Here is a 25,512-nt window from a genome sequence, read left to right as displayed (position 1 = left end):
TGCCTTCTCTTCTTCTTCTTCCATTAGTAATTTAATTTATAAAACTCGCTATGTACGTCTCCTTTTTTTTTCAAAAGGCATCTCCTCTGAGATGCAAGGTTACAGAACAACACAAGGTGAGTCAAATGATTGCATTTTTTGTGGACTTTTTTTTTTCCTGGGTTTTTAGCCGGTAAAAATAGCTGCTAAAGGGGGTCAAAATTGAGAAAAAATGGAACTTGGCAGGCATATGTCTACTTGAAGTGCTCCTGTACGCATGCACAAATATACATTTATATGTTATAGTCGGTTCATTTTTAACTATTTCTTATTCATCGGATGATAGCTCAAATGGTAACCACTAAGGTTGGAGTGCTAACTGGTTTGGTTTTGATTCTAGCTGATGGGATCCAAGACATTTTTTTTACTTTTGAAATTTTCTATTAAGAAGGTTATTATTTTTAATTAACTTAACGAAAACTATAACAAGTTTTAATAATGCAAAAATATATCGGGTAATTAAGAAAGGTTTGACAAATATTAGCCAGAATACTGAAGATAAACCACTTTGTAAATGTAGAAACACTAATGAATGCACCTTGGATGGTAAATTTATTTCAGACAATCATATATAAATGCAAAGTCATTGAAAATAATAGAACTAAAACATACATAGGGTCGTCAAGATGCCGGTTCAAGGAAAAGATAATGAAATACTAAGGTCTTATGAAATTGGAATGATAAGGAGATCTCCATTCCAATAATTATGAGAGCAACTGGATTCATGACAAAAAAATTCAAAAACTTACTTGCAAATGTACCTGGTGAACCAAGTGCAAGAGAGATTCAAACAATTGCACTTAAAGGAGGGGTTAGAATCTTAAAAAGATCTCTTGGTCAAAATGTACGAAATAGTGGTTGAATGTTTGGCATTTTCAGCTTGAACTAAATAAGAAAATAAAAAAAAAACAGGTTAACACAAACTTGGATTCTAACATTTTGTCATGATTTTTTTTTAATCCATAGTATATCCAAACCTAAAACAATGGCACATATTTCTTTGTATGTCGTAGAAGAATAACCTGATAAAATCTTTTTCTCTAGATCACAACTCTGCACCATTCTTGAAATATAATTGGGAAGAAAAGTCACACACCTCCCTATATTGCAAATTCATGGATGATGGTGTAAAATAGATGTACTTGTGTCCGCAAGATGTTGGGAGAGTTGAAAAATTAATCTCCTTAACAGAGCCATTAACATATGTAAATGACCAAGCTGGTTATGTGATGTGACATCACAGCAGAGACAATATGACATGGGTGGACGGAGAAAGGTGTTCAGAGAAGTGACAGGAGCACATGTTCGAGACATCTGAGTAGCATTAGAGCAGAGGCAAGAAGTCACACGTGGTCAGAGGAGGAGATATGGATGCATAAATATTTTTAAAAATGTGTTGTTGGAAATACCAGAAATAAAGGTTTTTGTTTAAAAAAAAGAAAAAAGTTTTTTTATTCATTCTTTTATTTCTTTGATGGAATCTACAATGTGTGGGGTCCGTTAAAATGTAACAACACCATTTAAAGATGTGTACAACCTTGCAGTATGTCACAGGGATTTCAGTGGTTACATCTGTTTTGTTATTTATTTATTTTCTTTTTAAATTAAAATTTCTATTTATTTATTTTTTAGAACGGCGCATGATCACCCCTGCAAATCCTACCCAATCATATCACAATGACAAACAAATCAGTACCGAACGGGTTTTGTCCACACTTGCAAATGAAGTTGCTAAAGAAAGTATAGGACCAAGGCGCACGAATACGGCATCTAATACCTCAGCTGCAGTAAATTCTTTCAACTCTGGGAGCAGTGGAACCAGTCAGGCGGGTATCACATACAGTTTAGGTAAGAAATACGATTTCTTTATCAAATAACAACCAACATGCAAAAAATAATCCTGTGTTTCTACTTCTTTCTCCTCTACTTATAAATGGTAATCAGCATCAAAACAAACGGCACGAAAACTCGACTCCCCACACTCAGAAATTCATAGTGTTTTATACGCCTAAGGTGCGCACTTATCCAAATGAGTATGGACCTCACTTTTTTTTAATTACATTTTCACCCCAAATAAAACACAGTGCCACTTTGATGTAGGTGGCTACTATCAGGGACATAAGTTGAAGGGCTACTATGTAGGGAGTTGAGCAGCCAGATGTCTGTTCACATTACACTTGAACTTCTGCATGTCAGTACAGTTGGGGAAGCAGGAACCCTGAAGGAAATTCCAAAGTCTCGCAGTTCTGAGGAAGGAACTATTGGAGTAAAAGACTTCCTTACATCTAGGGATCTCTACTGTGTGAGGGTGAGACTTTGTTGCTTATCGGGTTTATTTACGTCAAAGGGGTACAAGGGCTTGTAGTTCGTCGGAGCATTCACCATTGAAATACTTGTAAAACAGAGGAATGCAACATTTCATCGATGAGACAGAGGTTGAAGTTTAGGCCCTATCAAGTTGACGACTCTCTTTTGAACTCTGTCCAGGAGCGAGAGACTAGTAGCAGATGCACCAGCCCAAATATGACAACAATATTAATACAAGGGCAAATGATAGCCTTGGAGAGGTACGGGATACTTTAAGGTGTAACTTTCTAGCACGGTAGAGAGAGCCCACCTTCTTTGCAGCAGTTTTGGCAATGCTCTCAATGTATCTGTTTCAACTCATGTTCTCTATGAACTTTAAGCTGAGGAGTTTGAACAAAGTTTGAGCACACTTTTTTTTTTTTTTTTTTAAGTCAGCCTTCTAGGACTGGAAAGTTAAAAAACCTCTCCCAAAGTACGTACAAAACATGAGATTTTATAGCAGCTTGGCGAGAAGAGCTGGAACAGGAGAGATGATATAACTTACAAGAATGCAGTATTAATATACATTAAGAAATACCGGGATTTGGGCAGTATAATGATTTCGAATAATGTTTTTCATACACCGAGAGGATTTTCCCCGCGGCTGATTTCAAATCCAGGTATTTCTATGTCCCCACATGGGTAGTTAGGATTAATCAAGTTAGTATCAACGATAATTAGTATCAACGATAATTAGTATCTGCTTTAAAATTACACTCTTCAGAATAAGATTAAGTTTAGAAGATGTGGTTATTCACATGTTTTGAGTCAAAACACAGGTGGGGTATGCATGAGTATTGGTGTAGATTTGAGGTTAATAAATTGAGTTTAGTTTGAGTATTAAATGTAGTTTAAGGATTAATAAAATACATTGGAAAAATGATAGTATAAATTTTAGTGTACGATTCAAAATAAACTTCAGGTGTAAGTTCACATGTGAATCCTGAATACTTTGAGTTGCTACTTATTGCTTTGATCACTTTGAGTACAAGTACAAGAAATATGGCTAATAAATATCTTGCAGTTAATCTATAGAATATAGATATAAGTTATAAGACATGTTTTCTCAATCGATAACAATAGATTTTTTTTTTTCAGTTTAGTCGCACATTCACATTGCCTCGTCACACATTGTCTACAAATTCAAACGAAATTTTCATTTTATGTTGCCAAACTTTCACAAAAAACCCACTCGACTAGCTACAACCACTATCAACAATTTTCTCCACTCTATATTTGTGTCTAAATCTAAACACAGATTCCATGAACAAAGTTTCTTTCCTAGAACTGCCCACATGTGGAACACTGTTCCACTGACCTGCTTCCAAGCTGATTACAATATGGTAACCTTCAAGTTTAATATAAACAAGTTCTTGTTGAGCCATCCAAATTTTATTCAATTTACACCATCAACGATTACTACATTACCACCTTACATTCATTAACCCTTATCCTTGAGTGGCCTTCGAGCCTTGATAAGTGGTGACTCCCTCATAAAAACAAAAAATGTTTATAACATTTTTTGTTTCACACTTATTCCAAGTTTTACCTTAATTTAATTTTCATTTAATATTAAAAAATCTTTTTAAAATAGTAGCAATTGGTAAAACTGACTTTTTCTTTGCAATTATTTGCATAAAAGTAACGTGAGAAAACCTAATACAAATCATTACTGCTGCATGTTTATCATTGCTTGTTGGAAGATTGGACATTTGGCTCATCAACTTGATCGAATGGCCTCTCTTCACTTGATTCGATCCATTACCATATCTTCTGTTAACCTATGATGTTTTTAGTCCACCTCTTCCTAGGTCGGCCTTGGACAGGCTTCGGGGACACCAAAGTTAATAATTTTTCTAAGCTACATGTTCACTGCCATGCGTTGGATGTGGCCAAACCATCTTTGCCTATTCCAACGTAGGGTCTCATCTATTGAATTGAGGTCAAGCCTTGATCTCCACTCTTTGAGAGGGGTTCTATCAGCAAGCTTTAAAAGGCATATCCATCGTATCCTTGCATGATCGCTGTGAGTCTGCTAATGTCCTCAACTTTAACTGGTCAAATCTCACTGACATACACGAGAATACTTCTGACACGGGTGTTGTAAGCATAACCTCTGTTGTGTAATGAGATGCCTCTACAAGTAAAGATTGGAATGCACCCTCTAAATTTCTTCAATGCAGAACAGATTCTTGTAGTTGTAGCATTACAGCAACCACGTATATCACCGGACACATCATCAAGATAGCAAAAATGTATTAACTATTTCAACGTGCTCTCCCTGCAACTTTACATGCTCGATATCATGAGTTGCAGAAAGGATTGTGGACTTTCAATAGTTTCATGGATGAGTGGTTTAGATGCTGACCTTGTATCTAAATTCACTGATAACAAAATCTATCATGTTTTCTTGAGATTTGTAACAAAAATCAAAATTATCCATAAATTCATGAAAATGTTTTAATTCTTACTATATTTTTTTTTTACAGGTCACATGTGTGCTGGGAGTAATGCGGTGATTGCAGCCGCTGCTTCGCAAGCCATTGCCGCAACGCAACAAGTAAGAAAAAAAAACGTTTTTTTTTTTTTTTTTTCTTTTTTTTTTTTCTTCAGATTTTTAATCAAATGACATCATTTCTATGTTGTGCCTTTTTTTTTTTTCCTGTTTTTTTTTTTGGGGGGGGGGGGTTTGGGTTTTTTTTTAAATTTCAATTCAAAAACTATTTTCTTCTAGAAAATGTTTGGTGCTTATTCAGAATTACACTTATTTAAAAAAAAAAAAAAAAAAAATACAGAAAAATCTTTATGATGTACGTACTTGTTATTGAACGAAGATGTCATATTCCAAAAATCACATAAATTGATCAAGTAAGTTTTTTCTGTATTTTTGTTTTTTAAAATAAGTGTAATTCTGAATAAGCAGCCAATGTTTTTATCAATATCAGTATAAAATCTGATTTGAAAAAGGAATTTCATTTTTGTAATTTGTTTGGATTACGCATTTTAATTCTAATCTTTGAGATTTCATCCCTTGTTATTGCTTCACGATGTGCGTCTTAACGCCAGGCTGGGATCTGATGAGAAACATAAAATCTGGACAATATAGGGAAATGTATGCAGAACAGGAGACTTTGATAGTATGGTCATGTTGAAAAAATGGATGAGAAATCTTGAGTTTGTAGATGTAGAACAGTTGAGGTAGCAGGGTCAGTTCGCAAGGAAAGGTTAAGGAAAACATGGGAGAAAATGATAAAGTGGACTTAAGAAAAAGAGGTATAAATAAAGACCCGGCAGAGATAGGTTAGTTTTAAAATCAATTTCTTTAAGTTGTCAAACACCTGATAGCATATAAAATTGATTTTAAACTGAATATGAGGTCGAAAGCCAGATATTAACCAATTATTCTTTTTATATATATATATATAAAAGCGAAAATGTATGTGTGTTCGCTTTTTCTGTAGCTCTTCAAAAGTCTTTTTTCCGGCGGATACTCGAGGCCGACGCTCATTTTTAAAACTTTTTATATCACGTCTAAATGTTAATATCTATGACTTAACCATCTTTGGTCGCCTCTCTATTTAATTTGCCCGATTTTGAAACGTGAATTATTCGACATTTTCGGATCTGTACACGTGTTGCATTCGTTTTTCGGTATAAAAAAAATTTTCTTTTCGTCTTCCTCCCCATCAACCCCCCCCCCCCAACAAAAACGGGATTGGACCTAGTAGTTCACTCCTGTTCGTCTCTTTGCACTTTTCTCAATAGCCACACTTTGGATTTTTTTTTTTTTTAATTTTGCACAAACATTAGTTATAGTGAAAGTAAATTTTTGTCAGAACAGATTTTCCGGGATAACTGTAGTTGTTCCCCTAAGGGGCATTTTAGGGATAAAATTGCCCCAAAATCATTCGTCCGTTCATTTTTTCACACTTTTCTTATTAACCACGCCTTGAATTTTGTTGAAATTTTGCACAAATATTAGTCATGGTGAAAGTAAAGTTTTCATTTGTGAAAGGAGACCTTGCAGGCTTGACTTGTTTTTGTATAATATCACTTGTGTGTGTGTGTTATATATATATATATATATATATATATATATATATATATAAAGAGCAGATAGTTAATAAAACATGTTAAAAAACACTTTAAAAAAGAGTTAAAAACGTATTTAATCTGAAAAGGAAACACTTAATAAGTGGATAGTCCTTAATCCGCGGAGTTTCGAAGAAATACTTGCCTTCTCATTAGAGGGTAGGAATTAGCAAAATGCGGGATCGGATTTTGCATACAAAAGTATTTGATGAAACTGCAAGTAAGTCAAAGATCTTACTTGATAACAAAAAGTGAAGCAGAGGGAATATGGTGAAGAAAAAGGTGATTTCACATGAATGGATAATCTGGTGAAAGGTAAATAATCCAATGACGGTAAAGTCCAAAAATATAAATCCAAGAAAGTTAATTGAATTTCCATTTTCGTGTGTGTGTGTGTGTACATGATGGAAATTATGTGCCAATGTAATCAAAAATGAGAAACCAAAATTATTTCATCAACATTTCGTCTTTATTTCAAGACTTTCTCAAGATGATTGATTTGAAGTAATAATATACAAGTATAATATTCAAAAATATGTGGTGCATTGAACGAGTGTGTTTTTATTTTCCATTTCATAAACGCATCACACATTTTAAATTTTCACATCATAATCGCACCACATTTTTTGTTAATTCTAACAACTTGCCGATTAATAGTAACAAACTGAGGATTAAGATATTTTTATTTATCGAAAGTTTCATTTTATTAAAAATAAAAAAAACAAATAATAAATGGTTTTATTCATTTTAACATTTTAAAATAATTTTTTTAGTTTCAATTTCTATTATAGATATTCTAACAACTGTTTTGTTTAAAAGTAAATGAAAACCTTTTTATATCATAGATGCACTACATATTTTTGAATATTTTACTTGTATATTGTTTCTTCAAATCAATCATCTTGAGAAAGTCTTCAAATAAAGATGAAATGTTAAAGAATATATAAAAACATGTTGGTTTTCATTTTCCATTATTTTTATATATATATATATATATATATATATATATATATATATATATATATATATATATATATATATAGTCCTATGTAGCTAGCAAATCCAGTTTAAGATTCAAAACTACAACTATAGTCATCGTAGTCAAGCGTTTTATCGCTGTCAACAAACTGACCACTGATCATAGGCGAAATTCTTAATTCTTTCTGGATTTTTTTAATTTATATTCTACATTATTGACAACTTAAGAAAATTTGATACATTTTATAAAATAATATTGCTTTAAGCTAAGCATAAATTATTATTTCGCCTACCAACGTTCTCCATTCATAATTAGGGAGATTATATTAGATACGGTCATCTACATACAACTCTTTCATCGTTTATGATTTATCAGTGTGGTTAACTCGGCCAACATCTCCAAACTGAAATTCAAAACCTCTTGCTTTGATGGAGGGGAGACTAAAACTTGCTGCTATGGTTTCAAACGATCTGAAATAACAGCAAGGGAAGACTTGATTCCAAATATTTCTCATATGTTATATCTCCCCTCTTTTGGAAATATGGTACGATGATGAATATCTCCAATATCAAATAATCCTTATACACCGTGAAATTTACTTTATGTATGAAAACTAAAGAAAGGAGATATAACATATGAGAAATATTTGGAATCAATTCCCACATTGCTTTTATTTCAGATCATTTGAAACCATAGCAGTAAGTTTTAGTTTCCCGTCCATCAAGGCCAGAGGTTTTGGGGAAATATCAGATATTTTGTAATTCATATGCAAAACTAGGAAAACAAATGACTATGATTGAAACATTTTATGACTGCAAAAAAAGTGCCAAAAATAGGCTCTGGATAACGGATGATCCCCTTAATGTGCGACCTTAAGGGCAAATGTCACATAGCCCACTATACAATTCAGATCATTACCTTTCCAATGAGCCTTCATTTGCTTAATTCTGATCAATAGTTTCTGAGATTTGGAACTTATAAAATTGCCAAAGAAGGTGGTGTGTATGTATGTATGTATCTTTTTTATTTATAGTTATGTCTCGGAAGTAGAGTGAAAAGCACATCTTATTTTTCTTTTATTAATATTATTTTTTTCCTTGTACACACTTTTTTGTGAATTATTCCATGGATTTCTGCGTTTAGATTATTATGGACCATCTTCTTCCAATTACGGGATGTCTTTGGATTTTACTTGTACAAATGGAAATTCTTTTAACTTTCTTGAAGTTTTACATTTGGATTTTACCGTCACTGGATTTTTTATCTTCCACCAGACTATCCATTCATGTGTAATCACCTTTTTCTTCACCATATTCCCTCTGCTTAACTTATTTTGTTTTCAAGTAAGATCTTTGACTTACTTGTTGTTTCATCAAATACTTCTGCATGCAAAATCCGATCCCGCATTTTGCTAATTCCTACCCTCTGATGAGAAGGCAAGTATTTCTTCGAAACTCCGCGGATTAAGGACTATCCACTTATTAAGTGTTTCCTTTTCAGATTAAATACGTTTTTAACTCATTTCAAAGTGTTTTTTAACATATTTTATTAGCTGTTTGCTCATATATATATATATATATATATAAATATAAACTGGTAGCCAAATTGAATATTGAAATGCTCATATCTTTGATTCTATGGGATGAAACTACATGAAAATTTGTAGGCTTTTTGAAGACTATAATATTATGTATGTATATATAGTGCCCTGGCAAGCCAGCTTCAATTTCACTGCTTTGGGATGAATTTTGCTTATTTTTTGTTTTTTTGCTTGGTTGTCTCCCCTGTTGCCTTGCCAGGCCACTAATATAATGTGGAAATATGTTTCTTTAATTATGTTTCACCTTTTATTTATACCAATCCTTTAATTGTGAAGCCTGATATAATTACAGAGCATATAACAAATAAATGACAAAAGTCGATATTATAAATTTCAAGATTTTGACCATCTTGCTGTTTATTTCTTTTAAATAAATTGGCGTGCACAATTCTTGACAGCATCTGTTTCAATGATGATGGCATAATAAAATGAAAAAAAAAAAAGAAGTAATTGCAACTTCTCTCCCAATTTTTTGGATTTTATAATCATGCCCATATGTATTTTCTTTTAAAATTGATTGTTGCTTTTTTCTTCTGAGGAGTTTAGGGTAAAATCAATTCATTGATTGATATAATAATTAAATGAATGATTTTGTGCTATGAAACAGGTGCTGTCAAGAAATGTGCATGTCGACATACTTAAAGGAATAAATTGTAAGATGGCCAACATCTTGAAATTTGGAAGATAGGCTTTGTCATTTATTTGTATATATGCATAATTATTTTTGTTTCTGAACTTTTGAGATAAGGATTGATAAGTTAAATAATTTGGATTATTCGGACTACTGTTCTCATCTTCAGTGTTACTCTCACAACATTTTGGTTGATGTAACCTCCGATCTTCTTCAGGTGTATCTTGTAGAATTTAAGAATCTTTCTGTTGAACTCTGAAATCTGGACAGAATTTCGAATGAAACCCTTTATTTAATTTACAGGGGTAGCATGCTCTCGTTCCATCAGTCGTGGCTTGGTAGAAATCTTAAGGAATTCACAATTGTATTCTTCGTACCGCAGTGAGGATTGAACCTTCAACCTCCAGAAAAGTGTCATTTACAAGTGAATATACCTAGTACTTTATCTGTTACACCATAGGTTCTTTCGAATTCCCGAGTTCGACAAGATACACCTCAAGAAGGTCTGAGGTTACATTGGTTAAAACATTGTTTGAATAACACTTAAGATAAGAACAGTAGTCTGAATAATCTAAACAATACGTATATTATTTCATTTACGCTATCAATCATTGACTAATCTAAAATCCAACCATTCATCATCCAGATAATTACAATATTGTTCTGATAGTGAAAACTTCATGAAGAATTTGAAAAAAGTTATATATAAATTATATATTTGATTAAAATTTGAAAAGAGTTATATATAAATTATATATTTGATAAAAATTTGAAAATAGTTATATATAAATTATATATTTGATTAAAATTTGAAAAGAGTTATATATAAATTATATATTTGATTAAAATTTGAAAATAGTTATATATAAATTATATATTTGATTAAAATTTGAAAAGAGTTATATATAAATTATATATTTGATTAAAATTTGAAAAGAGTTATATATAAATTATATATTTGATAAAAATTTGAAAAGAGTTATATATAAATTATATATTTGATTAAAATTTGAAAAGAGTTATATATAAATTATATATTTGATTAAAATTTGAAAAAGAAAGAAAAAAAGTAAGAATGTTTTTATCTTTCAGTTATAACTTTTGTTCTGAACACAATCATGTCGTTGGTCGTAAATGATATAAAACCAATTAAAATGTTTTCATTTTACAATTTAGGCTGGATTTTCTGAAATAAAGGTATTTTTTTTTTAATTATTTTCCAAGCATTTTTTAATCATTAAAATATTTCTCCAGCGCTTCATAAGGTAGGGATGCTTAAATTTCATAACTGTCACAAGTTAAAATGTAAACAAATAATGCCTTGCTGCTTAAGAAAAATTGTCAGAAATCAGGAAATTGTCGGATTTTAAGGAGAATTCCACAAACAAATGATTATAAAGTGATTAGATTAGTCAATATAAATCTTTCTGAAATTTTTAAATGTCTTCCCCCTCTTTTATGTTTTTTTTTTTGTTTTTTTTTGATTAGTGCAAATATTGATATTTTTTTAGCAGGATTTTCACCTATTTTTAATCTAGAAAAAAAAAAAACAGGGTGCTTATCCAGAATCCCCCCATAATTAAAAAACAAAAATAAGGAAAAATCTGTATCATGTACATACCTGTGATGGAAAGAAAATATCCTACACCAAAAATCATGTAAATTGTTCAAATAATTCTATTTTTAAATAAGAAAATCAAATTTTATGGCAAAACTACAAGAGACGATTTTGTGATGCCAGCCTGAAGGGAAAAAGAGATAACTCCAAACAATTTAAATTTTCACAAATTTAAATCACAATTTTTAATAGGTGAGCAGTGGGGGAGCATTAGAAAAACTCAAATTCACTTAAAAATTATTCTCTTTATACAAAATAAAACTACTTTATCAATTTGCATGATTTTTGGTGTACAAAGTTTTCTTTCTGTTATGTGTGCATGCATCGTACTTGAATTTTGTTTTTATTATAGGGATAGGGGATCCTGGACAAGGACCAAAACAGATTTGTGCTGAAATCGCGAGAGCCTCCCAATAATTCTCCGCATTTTGTCTTAAATCTTTTTTTTTTTTTTAATAAGAAAAAAAAAAATTTCTGCCAAATTGCTAGGGCCTTACCTTCTTATTTTTGCGTTGCTATTTGGCTGGATTTTCCTTGCTTTATCTTTGCATTTTATTTTCCCTCTCCATCTTTTCTCTGAAATGATTAACTTCAAACGGTTCATGATGATGAGGGTGGGTGGGGGGGGGGTAGATGACTTTATGATTTTATGTTTCTTTCTTATGACCCTAATACACACACGCATGCACTCACACATGCACCACTTAGTAAATCCACCGTGATGCATTTTTTTTTTTATAAACAAGTTAACAATTTTAATCTTATTAATAGTTGAAAAAAAACCCAAAAAACTAATGCCTCTGTGACCCTTTAAAATTTGAAAAGAATTTTGAAGCATTTAAGCTGTTGGATAGAAATTCATTTAAAGTTTGATAATTTTCAGCAAATTCTCATTTAATTAAAACTTGAGGGAACTTTTGTTTTTACTAACCAACAAAGTCTTCAATCTAATACGTTCCACTTTGTCAACTAAGCTCCAACCCCTGTCCCATCGCTGCAATGTTGCATCCCTGTGCCTGTTTTACAAGTATTTTAATGGAATGTGCTCTGATGAACTCATTGCACTTGTGCCCCCTCGACGTACATATCACTGACAAATCCACTTAGCAACAAAATCTCACCCCTTCACTGTTGAGGTCTCTAAATGCCAGAAAGCTTTCTATTCTAATAGTTTCTTACCTCAAACAGCTAGACTTTGGAATTCCCTTCCTGCTACCTGCTTCCCTGATTGATTGTCTCCCTGACTACTGATATGCAGAAGTTTAAAATGAATGTAAACCAACATTTGCTAGTTGTTAGGGGTGAACGTGAGTTAAAAGAAAGTGTTTCCATTGTTGAGCACGGGAAGATTCTGTCAGATATGTGTAGATAGTGCGATTGTGAAAAGTGTCACGTTCGGCTTTCTTTTGGAACTACGATAGCGTATGCATGACAATGATAATAACAAGTCTATGACGGAGCATTTATTTCTGGGTGTTTTCAACAAATGAGGAATTTCCTTTTTTTTCTTTATTCTTCTGTTCTGTTTTCTTTTTCTTTCTCCTATGCACGAATTCTGCTAACCAATCACAATGACAACCGCTGGTCAACTGACTTTGCTTGGTGAAACAAAACATGATCAAGTGAGGGACCCCTTGCAAGCAGCAATGGATTTTTTGCCTCCTCCCATCGCAAAACCACTTTACAATGTTCAACCAAAAAATGGATCTGGTGAAATTTTTCTTCTCACACACTGTGGTCTAAAAATAGACTTCATCAAATGATTCCCTTTGGTGTTCGCTCGGGTGAGAGGGGAGGGGTGCCTCTCACACATTGTCATTCCAAAAATAAAAATGATAAAACGTCTTCCTATGCCTGTTTGGGGGAAGGGCCTTAAACGACTTTTAATATTCTAGTTTGTTCTACTCCTATTTGACAAAGAGAAACCTGGTCAATGAGAGTTGAGGACATGCGTTGCATGGAGAGAAAGGATACAATAGATGTGTAATGTGTTAAAGATAGGCTTAGATCTGATCACCTCAGAGGAAGATTATATCTGGATAATATAAGGAGACGTGTGCAGGAGACTGTTGGTTTGGTCACATTAAAAGAATTGATGAGAATTCTTGGATTAGTAGATGTAGAACAGTTGAGGTAGCAGTTTTGGTTTACAGGGGAATCTCAAGGAAAACATGAGAGAAAGTCATAAAGTTTGATTTGAGAGAAAAGGGGTAAATAAAGGCTTAGCCAGAGATAGGTTAGTTTGAAATTTTTTAAAAGCTGTTCAAAACATAACCTGTCAAACAGAATATGTAGATGATGATGATGATTCCACAAAAAGAGAATGTCATTTGAATTTAGAAATTTCGATCAATTTTTACATCATCATATCTGTTTTATATGCAGAACGTCTTCTGAATAAAACTATCTCTGGTCAGGTCTTTTTTCTTTGTACATCATTCTAAGTTTTGTTATCAAATCATGCTTATTACTTCTATAACAAAAATAACTTCTTGCCTTTGGTAACGTTTATTTGTTGTATATTTTTTTTCACCCCTCGCATTTTTTTGTTGGTTATTCTAATAAATGCTTAATTAATCAAATGTCCTTCTGCGAATCAAGTTGCTTATATACTTAAGCAGTACATGAGAAAGATGTGTTTGACATACAATAAGATTCCATGAGTGAAAAATTTCCTTTCACTATGGTTTATGCAAAATTTTTAAAAAATTTAACGCGTGGTTCTTGATAAAAGTGCAAAGGACTATTTGGGGGCAATTTTATCCCTATAATGCCCCGTAGAGGGGCAACCAGAGTTATTCCGGAAAATCTGTTCTGGCAAAAATTTACTGTCATCATGACTAATGTTCGCAAAATTTCAAAAAAAGTCTAAGGTGTGTTTTTTTTCCTCATTTTTCCATTATATGAAACTAGCGGGGCTACCTGCCGTTGCCCGGAACAAAAGTGTAACATATTTCTATTAAAACTTCTATCTCTTTATCTGTTTCTCTTTTTCCTCTTTCTCTTTGTTTTCCCCTCCCCTTTGCCCCCTTTTTTCTTCTCTGTTCAGCTCCCTTTGTCAGAACATACATGCAGAAAACACATTTTTATAGATTCCCCAAGGAATGAGTCTGCATAAGGGAATTAACTCCTTAACAAAAAGTCAGTTACCTCCCTTTACTTAGTACATAATCTGGCTGGAAAATACCCCTCTGCATCGGTTTAGAGTTAAAGAACAAATATTTTTTTTCTTAATCTTGGATATTATTTATCTAGAATAACACCGACCAAAAAAATATCAACCTTGTGGGTCTTTGTTTTGCTGTTATTTACTTTTAGCCAGGCATACAAACTTGCACACATACAACTGCCTTTTATATAAGTTTGAAATATTCTATGAAATAAGAACTGTGTTAGATGCCATATTTTTATAGACAAAGCTAGGGTCATCCTGTATAAGATTCTGCCGCCTATGTAATTTTGTGGCAGCCACATTACATCTGTAGAATTTCTCAAATGGTTTTGTATGACATTGCTTCTAATGGTTATGTGTTGCAGAGCCATTATTTTTATTGAGAATGCCACGTTGTATAAAACTGAAAATCAGCTGTCATTTTCTTCACGTGATAAATAACAGATTTTTTTTTACTGCCCTCTCCCTCATTTCTCCCCCTCATGTAATCAGAGAAAAAATGAGTTTTTAGAAAAGAACATGTTCTTGTCAAGGATTCTTCTTTTACTAAAAACCAAAATAAAGAAAAATCTGTATTATGTATGTATCGATGACGAAATTAAAATAAATCACATTCCAAAAATCACATTAGTTGATCAAGTAGTTTTATTTTATGAAGAAAATCATTTTTAATTAATGCGAATTCATAGGTATTACAAAATCTTACAAGTTTGACTTATTATTTTCTTATCTCCATTATTTTCTAGATTTTGTTTTTAAATAAAACTGAAAATCAGTTGTCATTTTCTTTTTCTTAACATTCCCAAACGTATCTTCTTCTGTAAGTTTGTCCACAAAAGAAGAGCAGCAATCTTTTTTTTTTTTTCGTTTTTCGATCACTGACATTATTTAGTGAAATTGCTTTTTGTTTTCATTCCTTTAAACCAGGGTGCTTAAAGTGGGCTCCATGAATGAGGCTGAGAGGCTCCAGAAGCCCTTTCTTAAAGAGGATCAAATGCCTTATATGGAAAAATTAAATGGCTGCAGACATTTAATTAATTATCTTTTTTTTACTGAAAAGAGATATGATACAAAACTACAGATGTAAAGAGTTTCAGGATGATTTATGAAAAAGAAAATGAAAAATAAATTAAAAAATACAACTTTTTATTAATCAAAAATTGTTGTATTTTGAAAAAGAAAATAAAAAATAAATTGCCTAAAAAATGCAACAATTTTTGTTTAATCAAAAACAAAAAATGGTTGTAAACATTATCATTAGTTAGTGTTAAAATTTGAAATTGAAGTTTTTCATATTTATTTTAGAAATTATCTTGTTAGTGCTCTGAAAAACTTTTGCCCATGGCGTCCTGAAGTTTAAGAAACCCTGCTTTAAATAACAAATGTTTATTTTTCAATTCATAAATCAAAACCTGACAAAATAACTGATGGGGGTGGGGGGGGGTCTTTGGCTTATTGTTCTTATCTTGAGTGCTATTTACACAACATTTCGGCCTATGTAACCTCCAACCTTCTTCAGGTTTGTCTTGTTAAACTTGAGAATCTTTATGAAATTTCAAACAGAACTCTTTATTTAATCCGTAAGGATAGCTTGTTCTCATTCTCTCAGCCATGATTGGATAGAACTCCCAAGTAATTTATAATTGTATTCTATAAGAAATTCTGTGCAGATTTCCAAGTTTGACAAGATACACCTGAAGAAGGTCGGAGGTTACATCAACTGAAACGTTGTGAAAATAAAACTTAGGGTGAGAACAGTAGTCCAAAGAATCCAAATAATGCAAAAAAAATCAATCCTCATCTCAAAATTTCAGAAACATAACTCAAAACCTGTCAAAATAACTTCACCTGAATTCCAAAAGCACATTCAGAACTACATTCCAATTTTAACTTGTATTCTATCAGCCCATTTTATAATACCAACTCTCCTCCTCATCATCATCATACTAGCAATTAGCATTATCATTATTATCATTCTCTACTGTGCTAGAAGACTAGTCGCACCTGAGAGTATCCTGTACAAGGCCACCATTCGCCCATGCATGGAGTATTGTTGCCACATTTGGGTTGGTGCATCAATCACTAGTCTCTCCCTTTTAGACAAGATTCAAAAAAGAGTTTCAAATCTAATAGATCTCGCACTATCAGCCAAACTCCAGCCCCTGTCCCATCACTGCAGTGTTGCATCCGTTTGCTTGTTTTACAAGTACTTTAATTGAATGTACATACCTCCAACTAACCTGCCAAATAGTAATATCCTCCTCCCTTACAGTTGAGGTCAGATAGCCTTCTACTCTAATAGTTTCTGCTCTTGAAACTTCTAGATTTTGGAATTCCCTCCTCGTTTCTTGCTTCACTGATTGTATTAACATGCAGAAGTTCAAGTGTAATTTTTTTTTTTTACAAAGAGGTTACCACATATCAAGGCCTGTAGGCCACTTGAGGATAAGGGTTAATGTGTGTGTTGTAGTCATTGTAACAGTTGTATAATAAGCGTTTGTAATTTGGTATAGATTATTTATGAGGACGGTTGAATAAAAACTTGTTTACATTGGACTTGAACACAATGATTTTGTAGTCAAGTTAGCTAGAAAGCAGACCAGCAGAACATAATGCGAACAGACATTTCGCTGCTCATCACTTCACATAGACATGATCCGAAATAGTATCCTCACATCCAAGTGGTAATGTGCCCTCTTTAGGTAACAAGTGAAAAAAAAAAAGTTAAAAAAATAAAATTTTAATAAAAAGAGGATCATTTTTTTTATGCAGTTGGGTGAAAAATGCAAGCTCTTATTACAGAAAAATTGTGTGCACGACCACCGCTCCCTCCATCTAATCCGAACCATGCTTAGAAAAAAAAGGAAATAATTTTCATAAAATTTGTTTACGTTACCTTCTTTTGTATTACTTGTATTCATCAGCATAATCGCGTTGACACACCGGTTCTTGTCAGATCACCGAAGTTAAGAAGCGTTGAACCTGGTTGGTATCAGATGGGAGACCATTTGGGAATTCTAGGTGCTGTATGTGCTCTCCGCTTATCTCGGCATTTATTTCCAGTCGTCCTGTACTTTATTTGCCACTGGTATTTAACAATGTCGTCTCAGGAGAGGCATGGTTGGAGATTGCGCACCTCCTACCACAAAAATGTCAAACGCAGGCAACCCTTCGTGGGTATCCTTAGTCTGTCCAAGACTGAAGGAGCCTATATTCATCGGACTATTGTTTTCATTTTGAGTGTTATTTGTGTAGCGTTTCTGCCAAAAAACAGAAAAAACGCCAAGAATACAAACATATCTACAGCACCAGTAACTTCTTTCTTTTCCAAAGCAACAACCAACATGCTGGAAGACGGTCAAAGGCTACACCAACCGAAACATTGCACAAATAACACTCAAGATGAGAACAAGGGTTTGATGAATACAAATAGTCAGCCGTCATCTAAAAAATTCAGAAGTGTAATATGATTTTTTTTTTTTTTTTAATCTACAAAATAATCCATTTTTTTTTAGTCTTTCTTACAAATTTTTTCAGATTTACATTTTCGTGTATGGATATAAGACGTTTTAAAAAATGATGAAAATTTTTATTTGAAAATAACACTAAAGATGAGAATAGTTGTCCGAAGAATCTAAATACAAATTTATCAAAATTGTTTTCGTGTACGCATTCCTTTTTAAAACAAATGTTTATTTTTCAATTCTACTCATAACTTATAACCTGTCAAAATAGCTTCACCCAAATTCCAAAAGTCCATTCAGAATTACTAGGGGCGTTCCGAAAGTAAAATCTCCTACATTTTTTTTCGGTCCGATGCAGTGATGCATCATTGAATTTCATTCATGCCTAAAATATTGAACCAATCAACATTCACTGGCACCTGTTGAACGTTTATGAAATTGATGCAGTTAATGTCAGCACAGTTAGTAGATGGGTTAATTGATTTCAGAGTGACAACAGATGTGAATGGTGAAGATTTTTACGATCAAGGAATCCAAAGAGGCTGGCAAAAGTGCATTAAGAATGGTGGTGACTATGTAGAAACATAAATTCCAGAGCACAAAAGATCACTGATTTTAATGGTAGCGCTGCCATCTCTCTAACTCTTCAACATTTTAGTTTTTGAGTTAAAAAAAAAAAAAAATAGGAGGCCTTACTTTTGGAACAACCTGTGTGCATTCCAAAATTAACCTATATTCTCTCGTCTCGTTTTTGTAACCCTGACTCTCATCATCATCATCAGAGCTATTACGATTATAATTATCATTCTCTGTAGCTATAAAGAGTTGATATGATTCAGAAAAACTGGGGTCATTGCCAAAGCTGCTGCAAATATTAGCTCTTTTTACCATGCTAGAAAATTACCAGCTCCTAGAAAAACCATTTTGTGCGTGTGCAAACCATCAATCAGCAAAATCCCACCCCTTGAAAATAATCTATTTATGATCCAGTATTTTATTTTAACCTTTTTGGCTTTCTGATATTTTCTTCAAATTTATACTTGCATGTACAGATATAAGACATTTTAAAAGTGATGAAAATTTCTGTGTTTATTTTGGGTCATTTATAAAGATTGCAGCTATAGAAAAACACGAAAAAGTTTATTTAGGCATTAAAAATAGTTTTATATTGTTTTCGCTAAATATTACTAAATAAGGAATTGTTTCCATTAAAAATCTAGTTAGTATTATGCATCTAAAATTGAGAAAAGCATGCTTGAAAAGTGTCAAAGTGAAAGATGTAAAACAAAATGGCCACTAAATTTGAACTGATGTCGTGTTTATCTAACAAACTCTAAGTTTAACTCTAAATGATTCTTCATTCAATAATATTTAATAATAATAATATAAATTAATAATATTCAACGAAAACAACAACATGAAACTACACTGTATGCCTAAACAGATTTTTTTTCTTGTCTTCTTCCATGGCCGCAATCGTTATAAATTACATTATTTTCTTACCAAAAAAAGATCTTTATCATGGTCATCTTAAATCTAATGCAGCCAGGTAAGTGAAAGCTTCAAAAAAGAGGATGTGAATTTTTTAAAAATCGATTAAAAAAAAAAAAAAAAAAAAACTAAACATCAGTCTCATGTCTAGATTGTATTTTCCATAATAGTTTTACATTTTTAAATTTTTGAGACGAGGATTATTCATATTATTTGGATTCTTCCAACATTTGTTCTCATCTTGAGTGTTATTTTCGCAACGTTTCAGGCAATGTAACCTCTGACCTCTTTTAGGTGTATTTTGTCAAACTCGGGAATTTTTTCTGTCAAACTTGAAAATCTGCTGTGAATTTCGAACGGTCTTTTATTTAATCAAGAGGGGTAGCATGTTCTCATTCCATCAGCCATGACTGGGTAGAACTAAATAATTCACCATTGTATTTTGAGTGTCACCCACACTGAGAATTGAACTTTCAACCTCCAAAAGAGTGTAATTTACAACTGAATTTTACTGAGTATTTTATGCACTACATCATGGGTTTTTGCGAAATTCTGTGCAGAAAGATTTCTGAATTCGACAAGATATACCTGAAGAGGGTCGGCAGTTACATTGACCGAAATGTTATGAAAATAAAATTCGAGATGAGAACAGGAGGCCAAATAATCCAAACAATATTTATTTATTAAACAATTTTTATGCATTCCTCTTCAAATTTTTATTTGCTTGAAAAACATTTACAGATATTTATACAACCTGTGTTTTTTTTTTGTTTGTTTTTCTGTTGTTAATTTACTATTAAGCAACCCTTTGTTGTTTAAGATGGCCATGAAGAAAACAGAAAAAAATATATAAAAAGAGTGCGTTCTTCATTTTTTTTTTTTGTATTTTTTTTTTTTTTTTTTTTGTCATCTGATGGATTTAGAGTAATACTTAAATGTTTTATCAGAAATTATTTACAGTTAAATGGATTTTAAGAGGATTTAATTGTACCCAAACAACTTATTTTTATTTAAAACTATGAGTATTTGTTTCAGCTGCATCTAACGTCGGGTTATATAATCAGCTGGAAGATATCGAAGTGATTATCCAATCAGCTGTCAGACGACAAGATTCAATGAAAGCGTGAAATTCATAAAATCAAAATTGTTTTACAGGAATTGACATTCAACATGCTATCTTAATGTGAAGTTCCTCCCTTTTCCCTGTGTTAAGAATGGCTTTCTAAATAGAGAAGGTGCTCTATTTTAAATTTATGTTCTGGCATGAGTACCAAGCTATGTTTCAGTAAAAAAAATGCAAGTTATAGCAAGTTTATTTGTTTAAGCAAAATGTAGACAAAATAATACAAGAAAAGAAGCATAGTCAACACAAATAAAAAAAATTGTTCAGTTTTACCTTTTTTTTTTTTTTTTCTATTAAAAAATATTTTGTATTTTAGAACAAAAAAAGTAACATTTCTTAATAAATGATAGGGTTAGCAAATTGCAGTAACGTATAATAAAAAAGCAAAGAAAATTTATTAACATCTTTTTGTAGTGAAAAATTCAGAATTATCTCCCTTGGTTTATTCAGTTGGCATGTGTTTTATTTTATAAGTATAATTATTCTATAACTTAGATTTTAATTATTTTGACTAGTATCCTCATCTCGATTGTCACTTTTTCACAAAGTTCTGGACAATGTAATCTCTGACCTTTTTTATGAACTTGGAAATCTGTCTGTGAAAACCTACATGCAACTGCGAACCAAACCTCTTTCACCAAAGCATTGTGAAAAAATAACCATCAAGAGGATAATAGTAATTTGAATAATTGAAATAATATAAACTATCAATCCTTATCTCAAAAACTTTTGAAACCTAAAAAAGATAAATTGTTTGGGAGCAAAGAAACCTTGCTGAAATGCGTTTCATTTTAAATAATTTTCAACCAATCAAGATATTACGAGCGTTTCGTTGGATTTTCTTCCAGGCTTTCTTTAACAATAAACGGTCAGTTTGTGTATTTTTTTTTTTTGTTTTCTTTTTCCCCCCAACATTGTGTCTCCTCCCTCTCACCCACTCTCTATTGTTATTATTTGTTTTATTGATTTTTAGACGGTTACCTCAGGGCGAAGTTTTGTCCAGAAGAATCCTGTGAGTTGAGCTGAGAGAATTTCTTTTTTTTTTTGTTTGTTTTTGTTTTTGTTTATTTTATTTTTATTTTATTTATTTATTTTTTGCACCATTTCATTTTGTTTATATCACACTTTTATTTATATATATATATATATATATATATATATATATATATAAGGTTATCCCATATATTCTGTCTGGATTTTAATTATCTGAAATTTAATAGTAAGAATATCTCATAGAATTAAATATTATTTCTATATCATTTAGACCAATTTAATTTTATAAAGTGTTATTTTTTTACAAGGAAAATTAAAACGTTATTTGTCTTTGTGTTATTCAGATTACTGTTCTCGTCTTAAAATGTTGTCCTCACGTTTCGGGCGCTGTAACCTCTGACCTTCATCAGGTGTATCTTGATGAATTCTGCAATCTTGATTGATTATGATTTCTAATTTAGACAAGATATACTTGAAGAATTTCGACTATTGTCGATTAAATAAAAGGCTTTGTTCGAAATGCCATACAGATTCCAGAGTTTAACAGAAAAATTCTCCAAGTTCAACAAGATACACCTGAAGAAAGTCGGAACTTACATCAACCAAAATGTTGTGAGAATAACTCTCAAGATGAGCACAGTAGTTTGAATAATTCGTTTACTACAAGAATTTAACGTTGGACATATATCTATATATATATTTTGTTCTTGTGATTAAGAGAGGTGGTGTTTGATCAACACTGCTGGGGAGCCATGATTTAATATACTGTTTGGTTTTAAATCCCCGAAACAGTGTTTCATGGTAAACAACTGATGATCCCTTAAATTAACATTAGTACCACAGTGAATTCAAGAGAGCAAGTTGATGCATTGCTTGCAGGTGATTAAATGACTTACTGACTAAATAGTTTTCTAATGAATGATAAAAAAATATAAAAATTAAGTAAATTTTTTTTATATAATTTTAAAGGCTAAAAAGCTTCCAAGACTATATATATATATATATATATATATATAGACACACATACACTAGCAGGGAAACTCAACATCGCCTGGGAATAAATGAGGATTAATGAACATTTCTTCCTCCCATATTTTATTGTCATCAAAATCGATAAAATCGCCCGTTTTTCAATCCTCCCTGCAGTTATTTAGTCCACAATACATTGTAATTTACATTGCACTGTAGAGAACTTACTGTTGATTTTATAAAATTATTTTTATATGATGGCTTGAATTAAAGTTTAAAATATAAATATCAAGTATCATGGTTCAATTGTACTCTAAACAGAAACTTTCATTTTGAACGCGTCCTTGTCACATCAAAGAACTTACTGTTGATTTTATATGCCAGGCCTTTCCGCTTGTGCAATAATAAAACTTCTCAAATACACTTGTGATGTTAGGCTGTATAAGGCATTAACTTTAGTCAAAATCGCCTGTTCCTCCTTTTATCAGATTTCTTTGATTATCAATACTCTGATACAAAACCTATTTAAAAACACTGCTCGGCACAAAAAGTACATTTGGGTGAAATCTTTAAAAAAATTGTCCCAGCCATTTAGGAATCCATAAGGAACGAAATCACAGACACACAGTCTTTTTTATATGATGGTAGATAGATATATGTCAGTCCATTGTGATTGATTGTATCCAGAGAGACACGCATGATGTATTACAATGATAAACAGGAAAGGCGCAATATCATCCAGAATGTTGAAAGGTTCTGTTCCACCATCTCGGGCCAAAACATTGGCCTGTGTGTTTCTATACTTTCGTTGCTTCAATGATTTCTATTTGTATACCATAGAGTTCAAGAATTTCAAACATAGTCTCACGGTTGACGGAGTTGAAAGCTTTGCTGAAGTCCACAAAGATAATAACTGCAGTTTTATTGCAGAATTTGATTTCCTCAATTATTCTTCGCAATGTGAGGATTTGTCCAAGAGTTGAGTGACCTGGGCAGAAACCATTTTGGTTTTTGCGTAGAATGGGCTCTAGTTCAGGGCGAATTCGACTTAGAAGAAGCTTGTTATAGATTTTTGCTGCTATAGGAAGCAACGAAATACCGCGATAATTCATTGGTAGTATCAAATTACCCGGAATGGAAATGATTTACGATCGTAGCCAGATGGTTGGTGAAACATGGCTGGTCTTTGCATAGTTACACAAGTTGAGAAGTAATTGATGAAAGACGGCTGGAATCTTGTCTCGACTAAGAAAATTGTTCATTGTCTTCTTTAGAACACATTTTAACTCTGCAATGGGGCATTCTCTTGTTGGTATGTTCAAAGCACTAATTTGAACTTTTGGGAGGGATACGTGGTCTAGAAGATTTGTGGGATTACCAAGGAGGTTTTTAAAATGAGAAAGCCAGTTATCAAACCGTTGCTCGCAGATGCCACCTTTGATTGTTGGTGGAGGTTTTTGATTCCTTTCCTGCTAGTTCATTTATAGTTTTCCAAGCTGTAGAGTGTTAATTGATGTTGGGCATTGTGCACGTGCCACAGATGAACTTGTTTCATCATTGGTACTGTGGAGGCACCCATCATCTCATAATCGATCATGAAAGTTAACCTTTTCCAGATATGATACAAAGAGATACATTCATCTACCAGGAAGATCTTTTGGGTGCTATGACAGACAGGGAATACTGGAAGGGTGTATTCAATCATAGCAGACACATGTCTTGATAAATCATTGTAGAGACGTGTCTTGAATTGCAAGATAAATCGTTGTAGAGACGTGTCTTGAATTGCAAGATAAATCGTTGTAGAGACGTGTCTTGAATTGCAAGATAAATCGTTGTAGAGACGTGTCTTGAATTGCAAGATAAATCGTTGTAGAGACGTGTCTTGAATTGCAAGATAAATCGTTGTAGAGACGTGTCTTGAATTGCAAGATAAATCGTTGTAGAGACGTGTCTTGAATTGCAAGATAAATCGTTGTAGAGACGTGTCTTGAATTGCAAGATAAATCGTTGTAGAGACGTGTCTTGAATTGCAAGATAAATCGTTGTAGAGACGTGTCTTGAATTGCAAGATAAATCGTTGTAGAGACGTGTCTTGAATTGCAAGATAAATCGTTGTAGAGACGTGTCTTGAATTGCAAGATAAATCGTTGTAGAGACGTGTCTTGAATTGCAAGATAAATCGTTGTAGAGACGTGTCTTGAATTGCAAGATAAATCGTTGTAGAGACGTGTCTTGAATTGCAAGATAAATCGTTGTAGAGACGTGTCTTGAATTGCAAGATAAATCGTTGTAGAGACGTGTCTTGAATTGCAAGATAAATCGTTGTAGAGACGTGTCTTGAATTGCAAGATAAATCGTTGTAGAGACGTGTCTTGAATTGCAAGATAAATCGTTGTAGAGACGTGTCTTGAATTGCAAGATAAATCGTTGTAGAGACGTGTCTTGAATTGCAAGATAAATCGTTGTAGAGACGTGTCTTGAATTGCAAGATAAATCGTTGTAGAGACGTGTCTTGAATTGCAAGATAAATCGTTGTAGAGACGTGTCTTGAATTGCAAGATAAATCGTTGTAGAGACGTGTCTTGAATTGCAAGATAAATCGTTGTAGAGACGTGTCTTGAATTGCAAGATAAATCGTTGTAGAGACGTGTCTTGAATTGCAAGATAAATCGTTGTAGAGACGTGTCTTGAATTGCAAGATAAATCGTTGTAGAGACGTGTCTTGAATTGCAAGATAAATCGTTGTAGAGACGTGTCTTGAATTGCAAGATAAATCGTTGTAGAGACGTGTCTTGAATTGCAAGATAAATCGTTGTAGAGACGTGTCTTGAATTGCAAGATAAATCGTTGTAGAGACGTGTCTTGAATTGCAAGATAAATCGTTGTAGAGACGTGTCTTGAATTGCAAGATAAATCGTTGTAGAGACGTGTCTTGAATTGCAAGATAAATCGTTGTAGAGACGTGTCTTGAATTGCAAGATAAATCGTTGTA

General features: G+C 32.6%; 1 protein-coding gene across 8 annotated transcripts in view; it reads left to right on the top strand.

Moving 5' to 3' along the window:
• Window positions 1-25,512, top strand: part of LOC145293690 (inhibitor of growth protein 3-like) — a 107,844-nt gene that overhangs the window by 25,912 nt on the left and 56,420 nt on the right. For 4 of the 8 annotated variants that reach the window (XM_080140097.1, XM_080140093.1, XM_080140096.1 and 1 more), the window contains exons 7-10: window positions 1,672-1,887; window positions 4,875-4,945; window positions 10,864-10,884; window positions 21,529-21,567. In XM_080140097.1, coding sequence (XP_079996223.1) covers window positions 1,672-1,887; window positions 4,875-4,945; window positions 10,864-10,884; window positions 21,529-21,567 — 347 coding nt within the window. The remainder of the gene's footprint in view (window positions 1-1,671; window positions 1,888-4,874; window positions 4,946-10,863; window positions 10,885-21,528; window positions 21,568-25,512) is intronic. The other 4 variants (XM_080140100.1, XM_080140095.1, XM_080140098.1 and 1 more) reach the window with 1 other exon arrangement.

This window comes from Euprymna scolopes, chromosome 15 (assembly GCF_053919585.1).
Source record: "Euprymna scolopes isolate OS-2025 chromosome 15, ASM5391958v1, whole genome shotgun sequence".
NCBI lineage: Eukaryota > Metazoa > Mollusca > Cephalopoda > Sepiida > Sepiolidae > Euprymna > Euprymna scolopes.
The sequence above is the reverse complement of the archived record's forward strand: the minus strand, read 5'-3'. Positions and strand labels throughout refer to the sequence as shown.